Raw genomic sequence first — 12,351 nt, forward strand, 5'->3', positions numbered from 1 at the left:
AAGTTCCAGGAGGTAGAAGATGATGTTTTGTTTCAGGAAAAGAGAACGAAAAAAAAATCATTATTCTTCTGTAACACCTGGAGCTGTCTCTAATGAATAAATCACCGTTGTCTTTGAAAGATACAATTCTAACTTGCAGGAAGACGATATTGTAATTCTCTGTGCTAGCATGAAGCAATTTGAGATGTCTGAGACCATACATTGTACAGATGGCAGCTGAGTATTTTTAAATTAGTATCACTGTATCAACAAGTGCCTCATGCAAGCATAGCATTCGCAGGACTTCACACAATGCTGCACTTGGCTATCAGATCAAGGACTGCAGAAAGTCTGAAGTCACCAGTTAGAACACACTAGGGAAAATATTTTCCTGGGACATATGAAGAATAGAAAATTACTAAGCACAAAGCCAGTACTAAGTGTTCTACGACTTGAAAAAAAGATTCGAAGAGTAGGGAAATTACAGTAAATACAGAAGCTGCGCTTGAACAGAGACAAGAAAAACACTTTAACTGTAGGAACGGGTGCACATGGTACTCAGAATTTATGTAAGAGCATAAGAACAGGGATGGTGCAGGAGAAAAGGAACATCTGAAAAAAAAAAAAAAAAACTACAAACCAAGATTTTCCTTTCAGCTACAAAAGAAATCATTTCAGAAGAGAATCTTTCATTAAAGAGTGGTTTGAGTAAACTCAGTAGATCTTATAGGGCATCTGTGAGAATGACACCTTAGGAGAATGCAATATGCAATAAATGACAACACGTGAAAAAAGTTTTTTATTTCTCAGTGTTTCTCCACTGTCAATACTGTCCTTTTGCTGCAACACGTTGCAAAAAGCTCTCTGCCTTTTCCATTTTCAACAGCTACAATATTTACAGGCTGTTTCCAGTAACACACGCAGGCACATACACACACTCACAGACACGCAGGTACATATATCCCTATCCCTGGCAAGGTATCCATTTGCTGGTAGAGGCAATACATATATTTTTATTGTCCATTAAAACCAAAGCCATCCTCTCATTTACACTCTCCTCTCCTCTTACTCCTTTCTATTCAGCAGCTTGTTGTCACTTTTTGGGGGGTTGGTGTGAGGGGATCTTTATGCAAGTCATTAACATATCCAGCTATTTGATCGCCACCATTTAGCATTGTGGAGTAAGTGTACGGGGATTATCTTTTGAACCTGTACATACCAGAAGTCATACAAACTGCTCATATTCAGGTGTTTGTGACTGTGAGTGACGTATGTATACTCCCGAACCATTTTGGAGCAGCCATCTTAATCACCTTTTGGAAATATGCATATCATGCTGGGGTGAAACAAGCCACATGCTTTACTTTCCACCAAGGTGTTATGTACCCACTTTTTTACTAAGGCACCAGTAATTACCAGTGTAACTTCCAAAAGAGTCCAGCTTCACTGAATGTACTGCATTAGGTTATCAAATACTAAGCCAGACAAGAAAAGAATAGACGCCTATATAATAGGTATAAAACTCCTTAATAAAATTAAGTACATAAAACCTGTGGTGGTATAACCCCAAATCCAATATAAGTAGAATAATATTTGAGTAATATTAATTGTAAGAAATGAAATCTATCCTGCTCCATTTTTGTTAATGGAGAGTCCTGTAATTGAGAAAGATCTTTAAAGCAGTGTTTCTCTATCTACACTCCTAGGTTGTATGATGTTGTGTATTATCAGAGAAATGATCTGAAGTTGGATCCGATTGTAAGGCATCTCTTCTCCCCCCTCACCTTATTCCAGGCAAAGCTTTATGGCCACTTGCCAAACAGCCAAGGGCACAGATCTGTGCCGCAGCAGTTTTCATCTTTCACCTCACCAGTCATCTAGGCTTCTCAGAAGAGTTCTTCAGTTCCCACAAGGGTTGTGAATGCGGTGCTGAGGAGCGCCTTGGGGATACGTTACACAGCTGGTGGGAAAACGGAGGTCACCACTCAGAAACATGCCAGATGTCCCAGCAAAGTGGCTATAGGAACCATTCAATCTAGATGGAACTAAAAATATATATATATAATTCCTCCTTGTTCTCCTGCCTACTCTGCAATAACTTCAGAGATGCTGAATCACAAGGGAATTCAGCACAATTATCACATACAGCGTAAGTGGCACAATTATAGGTATCCATAGTGTCACATACACATTTCAGTTTTTTGTTTTGTTTTAAATTTCACACCATTTTTAAAAAGGATTTCACAGGCAAGTGAAGTATGAAAAGGCTTCAACAGCTTTTTTTTTTTTTTTTTAACTGATGGACACAAACCAATTAGTGGGGCTTTTAAGCACTTTTCTGCAATTGAGTATTTGTTGCAGGAAGCAGTAAGTATGTGTGTTTACCTAGATGCCACCTTTAAGGAAAAGTGAGAAAAAATAGATGGGGATCTATCTGAAAGCTAATACAACTGGACTTAACTGGAATGTTCTTATGGCAGGAGATTATCACACAATGAAAGTGGACAGAGTTAAAGCACTCATCCATCCATAAGAAGAGGTTTTCATGAAAACATAGGAAAAAACAAACCCATTCTATGCCGTGCTCAATCTGGACTGATAGGACTACTTTGAAAATAGTCATCCTTTCTACTCCCACAACAGGAGAAAAATACCACGTGAAGACAGAAAAACAGAGAACGGAAAAAAAAAGACAACAAAAATATTATCTCCATCTAAAACAGTTTTCCAAAGACATCTATCCTGGGGGGGAGATAGAAGAAAACAAATGCTTTTGTCACTCTCACAATGGAACCAAGACGCAAACCTTGCACAAACCAACATACAATCATATCAACCTTGAGAGTTCTGAATGCAGGAAAACTTATGAAAAAAGAAGTTAGTTTTCCAAAGCCTTAAAGAATAGTGAAATCACAAGTAGGTAACTTTCGTTGAGCAGATCCTGAACAGGTAGGAGCACTAAGTAAACCGCTGCACCTGCTTCGCAACAGGTGTTTGCTGAATATCTGAAAGAATCTATTAACCTCATAAGTGGCCACAGTGAAATCCATCTCCTGAAGGCAACACACTAAAAGCCTTAAAGATTTTAAAAAATAGAAAGATTTATCATTTCTCTTTGTCCCTTAGGAAAAGGCTTTTTCTCATCTGCTGTTTGCTAATCTAATTCCAGGCAGTTCCACATTCTCTACAGTTGTTATGTTACCAAGTCATTAATTCCCTTCTCATCTATTACCAGCAGGACAGTGGACATTGTCATCATCCCACACTGAAGACTGTGAAATCATCACACTGAAGACTGTGAAATAGGTCGTTCAACGTCAGGGTTAACATACTGAAAGTTGCTTCAGTCAAGTTTATAAGAGAAAACAAGTGTCTATTTTGTTTTTCAGTCATTTGTTTACCTCGAGGCTTCGGTACACAGAAAAAACTTCTCTGCAACTAATATCAAGTGGGGGCCTATTTCCAAACACTCTCTTATTCCTAAAGAACCTTTATGAAGCAATATTCCTAATGATAAGGGAAACCCTGTAATTTACCTGTGGGAAAGGACACACAACAAAACCTTAACTAAAACATCTTCAATTTAAAACATACACATATTCTTTGTTCCTGACAGCAAGATTACCGGTCTGCTGAGCAAGGTTCATTTACAGTACTACACTTTCAGATACACAGGAGGTGAACTTAACTACACTATCATGTGCACATGATAAACGATGTGGAACAGCAAGGTTATTTCAATGGTGGCAGACCCAGAACTGTGCATTTCTACCAGGGTTAAATACAACTGAATATACATAAGCCAAATATTGTATGTAATTGGAAAATGCACAGTACTTGGAGTATAAATTTGCATAGAGTACGATGTAAGCAAGGTCCCAGTATAATTCACTGGGAAGGTTCAACAACGGACCAGCTACCAGGCACACACCATTACCCTTTCATGGCTACAAAGCATACAGTGACTCCAGTTAGAACACCAATAATTTCTAGGTAGCAGTTTTGTTTTTTTTTCCTCCTCATGCCAAATGATTTCACTCTTACATTAGGTACTTAATGGACATCGTTTCTCTGATGTCAGAGAAATAATTCCAATAACCTCTGCGGCACATCAGAAGTCTCTTCTACATTACTCAGAAAGAAGCGAAGGTGACTGGGAAGAAGATGGCTGCTCCCAAAAGCTGGTGAGGACTGTGTGCAGATTCTGCACAAAATCCTACTTAATTACAGATCAGAAACAGGAAACAATCACAACAGGTACATTTTTTTCTTATGGATTAAGAGAAGTGAGTCATAGGAACTGCAAGTCAAAACCAAACCAGTTTCCCTCTCACACTCCCATGATAGTTCTGAGTTACGTGTTTCCCTGAATACACACATTTAAAAAAAATACAATAAAACCTAGGATATGTAACACATGAATAATTCAACTTCACAGTTATAAATACTCAAATTACACTTACATAGAATATATAATCACAGAAAATAAAATTCAAGTCATAGAAAAGAATGAAGACTAAAGGGAAAGAAAAGGCAAGGTGGTAAAAGTGATACAAGTTTAGGGCTGTGCCTTCTATAAAACCCTTTTAAAAGATTTTATTTTTAATTGAACAGAATCAAAAAACCTTCAAGTATCCATGAGGGTCGTCATGGACCTGCACCTCCCCTACAAAACTCAGAGAACTCTCTGCCAGAGAAGAGCCGATGAAACAACACAGCCAGCTCTGGGTGTAAAGAAGCAAGGTAGCCAAAGCCAGCTAAGGGAGGACAGATGAAAGATAGTGTACTGGGGCCCACTTTAAAGCTGGACATGTTGTATAGATTGGAGGTACCACTGCCACCACAATAGATTCTGATGTAGTACAGGGATACTCAGGTACATTTCTATATATTTGTTATTTTACCATTTATTGTGAAGAGAATGCAGCAAATGCACTTGTACGAAATACAGAACATAGAACCAAACCCATGGCACAGCCCTTACCATCAACATGTATATGGAGAGGGAGGGGATTAATCCCAAAGGCAATTTAAATAATGGTATTTTATATACTTATATTTATATATATAAATAAATGTTCTCAGCAATCTCAGGGTTGTTTTTAGTGCATTGCTGTAAAAAAATTAGTGCAGTTCTCATTAATGTTTTAGCTCATAAGGAATAAGAATCTATACATCTGTTCAGTCTCTTCTTGCCACTCCTGAAACCTTTACACTGTGTTTCACCAAACTGAAGGTTTGTAGTCAATTTCTTTAAAATAAGGTGGATGAATTCCACGCACTCTGTGACAAGACATGGCAATTTTTGGCAAAACAATTAGAAAAATATGAGGTGCTCTGATCTTAGAACCGAAAAGTTTGTTGATTTAAAGCATTACGCAATGCATAAACAAAATTTATAAACAAAAAGATATGTCTCAACAAATCATCTATCCTTCATGCAAATGTTTCTTCAGCAGCTAACAACTTAAAAATTTCTTACACTTGTTTATTTGGGGAAAGGGACTTAGACAAATCTGTGTTTCAAGTCCTTTCCTACAACTGGACCGAAGTTTTATGTCCTGGGAGCTGCTGCTTCTGGACCCTTCTCTTTTCTGAACCGCTTGAGAAGGGGAAGTTTAAGTCTAGGAGTTTTACACTTCAGCCCCAAGTTCAAGGACTCCAGTTTCAACAACAGCAACGTATTTATCTTCAATCTGAACCAGCAGGATGGTCTTATCTATGTGGGACCGACTACTTGGATCTCTGCTGCAAGGCACCCAGCGGTGAATCACCTGGAAAAAAAAACAAAACAAAACATGAGTTTCTTAGGCAGAGCTGCCATTTCAAAGTTGTGACTGATAATTCAGGGCCCTTGGAGGGCAAAGGGAGCAGTAATACAAGCACTGTACTGACTTAACCACTTATTTTTCAATAACCACATTACCACCGATAAGCTACTCATCTAGGTCTGGCTGGAAATCTGCAGCTTACCTGACAACAGTTAGCCTTGGATTTGAATTTCAACACAAACAACTTGACCCAAATCAGAGCCAAACAGGTCAAAGTGAATAACTGGAAAAACCGCACACAGTCATGATATTTTGAAGTAATAACCTCGCAGCTGTAGTATTTTGAAAATATTTCAGTGTTTGGCAAAACATAATGGCACAGAACTGTAGTTTATCAGTAGTTAGGTGTAAAATATGTCTTCTCTAAGTCAAGTCCCTTGGTCTAATTTTGTTTCTTACCATGAATTTTAAGTTGATATTTTAAATGATTTTTTTTTAATTTTAAAATATCTTCAAGTAGTTCATGTATTACAAAGGTGTAAGATTTCAGAAACACTGCCACAAACTATCACCACATAGTTTCTCGGACCAAAAGAATTCAGGTATTGTGATCCAATGCCTCATACTGACCATCAGGTCTCTTCTCCATATAGGTTCTCGTATGACCAACTCCCCACTCAGCTCTTAACATACTTAAAGTCTGAATGTCCTAAAGGAACCAGAAGTATGTTCCAGTATCATAACTTTCAGTATTTCCACCTCTATAGAAATACTGAGATTGTCAGCTGTGGGAAAAGAACCCTAAATTCAAGCCAAGATAATGTAAAAAAAAAAAAATATATATATATATATATATACATTATATTAAGTAAAACACAAAATCCAGGAAAACAGAATTTGCAGAAGTGCTAATGATAGAGGTGGGGAAAAAAAGACAAAAATACAAATAACCTACATCTTCCAAGATAAAATCTAAAAGAATCCCCCTCTCTCTCCCAGTCCTCCCTAAACCCAGCTGACAGCTGCAGATTTCTGACAGTGAGTAAGGAGATTCAGCTTTGTCCTTGGCATGTGATCTACTCTGCATCCACAGGGAGAGCATTTCAGACAGGGAAGCACAGCATCTTTAGCTGCCCCTTGTTTGATGCAACAGCACAGTATTTAAGCAGTCTGAGTCTGACTTCATCAAATTCTGTTCAGATGAGCTTTATATGCTGTCCTATAAAGTAATATTCCATCCCAAGATGCATAAATCATTTCCCAATGAAGTCCAAGTACTATATCCTTGTTGTTCAACTTAAAACTGGTGCCTTTGAGATAGTCACGGGATGACTCCAAAAGCCTAAATATAAAAAAAACCTTTAAAATTAAGTGCATATATATGCACAAGTTGTGCATAAATTATAACTCCCTATAACCATCCCCCTGCACACTCAGTTTTACCATCTGTTATATCATGATTAGCATTTATTTAATGCTGATAAAAGGAGCAACTCTGACATTAGTAAGAAGATTACATTTTTAATATTTTCTATGACTGATAAAACATACAAAATGATGTCACTAGATAGTGAAGATGTGACAAGAATCTCCTGAGGGTTGCATGCTAGCGTCAGGAAAAAGAAAAAAAAAGCTCTCTAGCTCAAATATAAATCAGAATATACCTCAAAGTCCTGGAAAAAGAAGTAGCTCCAATCCAAAGACACCTGCTAAATTGAATTTCCTTGAAGAAACCTTATGATATCTTTGTTTAGTATATATACACTAGATTGTATGCTCAGCAAAATAAGAATTATAGTAGAGAAAGCATTTCTCTTAACTACGTAGAGAAGTTTTAAATAACTTAGACTACATACTGTTCACAAATTAAAAGCTTCCCCTGCATTATCACCCACAGATATAGATGAGTATTAAATAAGGGCCTTATCGTCACCATCAGCACTAACACAGCCTACTCCTCTAAATAGTTAAAACACATTTTGACACTTCAAGAAACCTGATACAGAACACACACAACTTACCGCTGTGAATCCCAACCTTTTGTTGTAATTCAACTGAATCCCTACCCTATGTTCCTATGACAAAACAACGTGTCTGTCTCTTCTCATCCATTTCCGTGTTATTCCTGTCTTTTATCATTCTCTTCCCCTTCCTCTTTTGCCTACTTCTGCTTTCAACTACTGCTTCTTTCCTTTTTTTATGCAGCAGGAAAATCTATATGCCACTCAGAACGTGGCTGTTATTATTACATAGGTAATACCAGGAAATGTATTTCTCTGCATCTGAGCTTCATACGAAGAGCACCGATATAATAACGCTCTTGCAGGTAAACAAGCAGCATTTCAACAGGTAGCAATCAGTTCTGCCTGTTTGCAGAAGGTGCGGGATCAGACAGGAAAGACCATCTTAAGAACTAATAGCTTTACTGATACTACATTCACTACAGGCAGCTGAAGCAGGCCATGGAAACTGTGTCATCAAGTTAAATCCGCTCCTCCTAATCACACATGGGATAATCCAGTGCTTTTCCCCTTTCTTCTTAGGTTAAAAGGCGTTATTCTAAAATCCTGCCACTATACTGCACCAGAAATAGGTAAGAAACATCCAGAACAGTAGCTTAATCTTTCAGTAACAATCGTTGTACATGTCAACATGCTGCAGTTTGCACAATGTGCTACTGAGCTCTTAAAAAAACATACAACAGTTGTCCAGTACTAGGCAACATGATTCATGATTCCAGGACACATTTCAGTATGACCTTCTACATTCATCATCTTCAGGACACTCTTTATCTGCAATAGCTAAAAAGGAAATCCCAGAAGCCTACTGTCTAAACCTAACTTAACTATGAATGTTCACAATAGCATTCTACTCCTAGATGTTATGTACAAGTAAATCCTACTGTCTTACGGAGGGGATGTCTAAAAGCAGTATGCCTCAGAAAAAAATACCCCAAGAGCTGCCTTTTTTTTCCTTTTTTTTTTTTTAAACTTAAAGACAGACTAATCAGTGAATTTTTATTTCTCTATGCAGATGTAAACACCCCTAGGGAAAAGGTGTCGAGTAACAAGCTTTTGCAAGTTTTAGCTATAAAGTATTTCCTTCTTGAAGGAAAGGAAACACCTATTATGTACTCATTATATAACAAATACATTTCAAGTTAATCTACTTGGCTCAATTTTCATCAGAATAATCTCAAAAACAAATACTGTTAACCATTCAAGACAACCATTCAGTCAAGGACTGGTTGGTAAATTGACCCTCAGTATTTGCTCAGGGATTAACAGTTTAAGGAAAGAAAAATGAAGGCTGGATGAGTAAACACAATGTCTGAGGTTAACAGTTCATGACAAGAGCTGGAAGAAGGCAAGGAAGGAGAGGTAGCTGACAAAATTTTAATCATCTTGTATCTTTTGGATGTAGTTACAGAAATATTCCTCTGCTCCAAATTAGAATTCTAGACTTGCTCTTCCAGCAACATTGACTTAGAAGACAGCCGCTGATCCAGCTTACTACTACATGCGTCATTGGCCTTGACATCTAGGCAGACTGCCATATAATCAAGACACTGCCTTTTTTTTTTTTTAATTAGCTTGTCAACTTCTAAACAAAAAACTTACATGGCCTTCCATGCCTTCCTGAGGACTCCAATCTTTCCAGCTGTTTCTTCCAGCTTTTAGCCGTATCACCTCATCTGGCCACTGCAGCTCTTTCCTTTTTGACACGTTGATCCCTTCCAGTACTTGACTGGGATCCATTAACTATAAGTAGGAATTGAGTTTTGACTGTTAGTTCAGCCAAAATTTAAAAGAAACAGATTAACTGTAACGTTTTGCATACTTCCAGACAATTGACTTAACGCCACAAAAATGAATTTCTGATTCCAACATTGCAAACTCAAGCTCTAGACTACGAAAAAAATAAACTCGAGCAGCAGAGAATTTGGGAGTTAGGCTATGGCTTCAGACAGAAATGACAATATATGGGTTTGCTGTTGTCTGGCACCCCTCCTCACCCCTTCTTTCAGCCACACTGGCCCATGAAAGTGTCTGGACTATCACAAAACAACCATCAGCAGTACATGGTCCAGTAGCAGCAAAGAGTTTAGTGATGGCAAGCTGTTAGGACTGGCTCATTACTTCTAAGAGAACGGTATCCCAAACATGGGCTTGGAGAATTCGTTGGTATTATTGATCTGCTACCATGGTTTGCTGAGACCCACACATTGTTTTGAAGTAAATGAGCATTTCCACAGGAGCAGCAGGAGAGAACTCCTGAAAACTTCTTCCTATTTAAGGACAGGAAGAACTGCTTAACATCCACTATACAAGGGCATGTCAACTTGGTTTAGTCCCTCTGTTTGAGGAAGATGCAATTTCATAAAAGAGTCCTCGCCTGCAAACAAAAACTACTAAGCAGAGACCTGTAAAATCAGTTAACTTAATTGAAGTTAATTAACTTAGTTAACTATGCCTAAGGATGCAGCTTAATTTAAAATGAATGGATGTCAGCAAGGAAGCCAACGTTGTCACAATCTGTCTTATTAAATACTACTACTTGGTGTTTCCCTGCTAAATATACTGCCAAAGACATGTATGTGAGGCTAAGAGAAGTTAGAAGGGCAAGTACACGTTTCTGGATTTTGAAAGAACTAGTAAGGCTGCCAATAATTAACTTAGTAATTGGAATACTGTTTGCTGCTCAGCAATCTAGACTTGTGGTAAAAACCAAAGAATACACATGTATGTAAAATGGAAGTGACAGCATTTTTACACATTTGTGGCAAACCTACTTGGTTTGAAAGAAAAAACCTAGTTGCTTTCAGCCCTGCAGATGAAAGTCTTCAGCTTTACACATCATCATAAATAAAAACAGACTAAGCATGGAACAAAAGTGAGTTCAGCTAATATTCTCAAAGCTGTACTACAGGAAAGTAAAAAGGTAATGTCAACAGGGATGTCTAAGCATGCAGGAAGCCTGCCTGTCAAGGAAATCTTTTCCTTACATTCATTCTCCAGTTGTAACTACACAACAGTTACATATTAAGACATTCCAGGCTGTGTATGTATTTAAAAACACTGATTTCAACACCATACAAAGTAACACTAACAAAATCACACAGCTAAGGAAACACAGATTAACTTGTTCTTCCGGGCTATTCACCTGGATTCTGTAAATAACGTCATCCTTTTTGGCTTGCATTTGATTTGCAGGGCTTGCATTACCACCTGACTGCGTTTCAGTAGCATTACTTCCTCCTTCTGTCCCTAGAAAGCCCACAAGGGCATGCTGTTTACAGGCTGGGATGCTTTGGCTGGAGCTGCTAGAAGAGGGCAGGCCGTGCTGCACGCTGACCCCAGTCTGGCCAGTAGGTTCCATTTGGTTGACCATAGACAGGCGGGACTGGATGGACGACGGGAGGTTACGAAGGGATATCTGGCTGGTGGAAGAGCGCCGACAAGGCACAAAGCCTGTTGTGGACGTGCGAAGAGATGAATGACGACTGCCGTAGCAGTAAGATGAATGGCTAGCTACTGAGGCACGGGCAGGGGAATGTCTGACAAGGCTTGACTGCACAGAGTGAGAACTGTGACTGGTGCCTAAAAATAAAGAGATACAGAATCAGTAGGGCTTGATAAACACATTAGATTTATGCTACACACAAGTTTTAGCACTTAGGTACAAAATTGATGGATTGAATCAATAGCTGAAACAGCGGTACTGCAGGAAAGCGTCCCTGCTGCACATATAGAGCAGACTATTTGAGTACGTTTCATTCATCACACCTTGGAATCCCATATTCTATTCTATTGGCAATCCCTGCAAGACAAATAGCTCAAAAAAAATGCTTCTGCCTTGCCCCTTCCACATTAACAACTTTTTCTTAGTGTTAGCATTAAAGTTCCCAATACTGAAGATAGCATAGCAGGTAGAGATGTTCATGTTTCAAAATACGAAGAGCATCTTTAAGATGCTCAAATGGACGTACAAAAACTGGAGCAGAGAATTTAATGCAAAACGGAACATGAAGAAAACTTTAATGCTTATACTCAAACTGTTTTTTTTCCACGTAAAGTGCTTTATTCCTATATTAAGCAACTGTATATACCTCTTGACAGCTGCAGACCTATATTACATTGTGTAAAAAAATTCAGAAGATTCCAGTACATTCAGCTCCATACACAGTTCTATTCTTTAAGCAAAGGCAGCATTTGTAAACTTTCTTCTCAGTTTTACTGTTTATCATCTCACTAACTTCAGATCAGTACAGATTCAGCTAGAATTAGCTAAAGGACTACGGAAATAGACAATCCATTCTACTGTGTAAATAAGAACTACAAAGAATCACAAAAAGCGTCAAGTTAAAAAGTTACTTGAACTATTTTGGCAGTGTAACTAAACTCCTCTTGGTTAAGTCTCTGTTTGGGAACTTTCCATTGCACAAAACAGCACTGTAGTTTGAGATGAATCCAGCACGTGTTAATAACACATAATCAAGGTTGGTTTGCTTGGCTGGTTGTCTTTTCTTTTAGCCTAGGCCTGATCCAAAGAGCAGAAAAGACAGTTCTGGCTATAGGAATGTACTTGTAGAAAACTATTT

General features: G+C 38.2%; 1 protein-coding gene across 6 annotated transcripts in view; it reads right to left on the reverse strand.

Annotated features, from left to right (window-relative positions):
- Window positions 1-765: 765 nt before the first annotated feature.
- PCNX1 (pecanex 1) overlaps window positions 766-12,351 on the reverse strand; it is an 86,622-nt gene continuing 75,036 nt past the window's right edge. For all 6 annotated transcript variants that reach the window (XM_032189043.1, XM_032189044.1, XM_032189042.1 and 3 more), the window contains 3 exons: window positions 10,914-11,350; window positions 9,371-9,511; window positions 766-5,753 (listed from right to left, as the gene is read on the reverse strand). In XM_032189043.1, the coding sequence (XP_032044934.1) occupies window positions 5,613-5,753; window positions 9,371-9,511; window positions 10,914-11,350 (719 nt within the window). In that variant the 3' untranslated portion in view covers window positions 766-5,612. The remainder of the gene's footprint in view (window positions 5,754-9,370; window positions 9,512-10,913; window positions 11,351-12,351) is intronic.

The sequence above is a fragment of the Aythya fuligula genome, chromosome 5 (genome assembly GCF_009819795.1).
Source record: "Aythya fuligula isolate bAytFul2 chromosome 5, bAytFul2.pri, whole genome shotgun sequence".
Lineage (NCBI taxonomy): Eukaryota > Metazoa > Chordata > Aves > Anseriformes > Anatidae > Aythya > Aythya fuligula.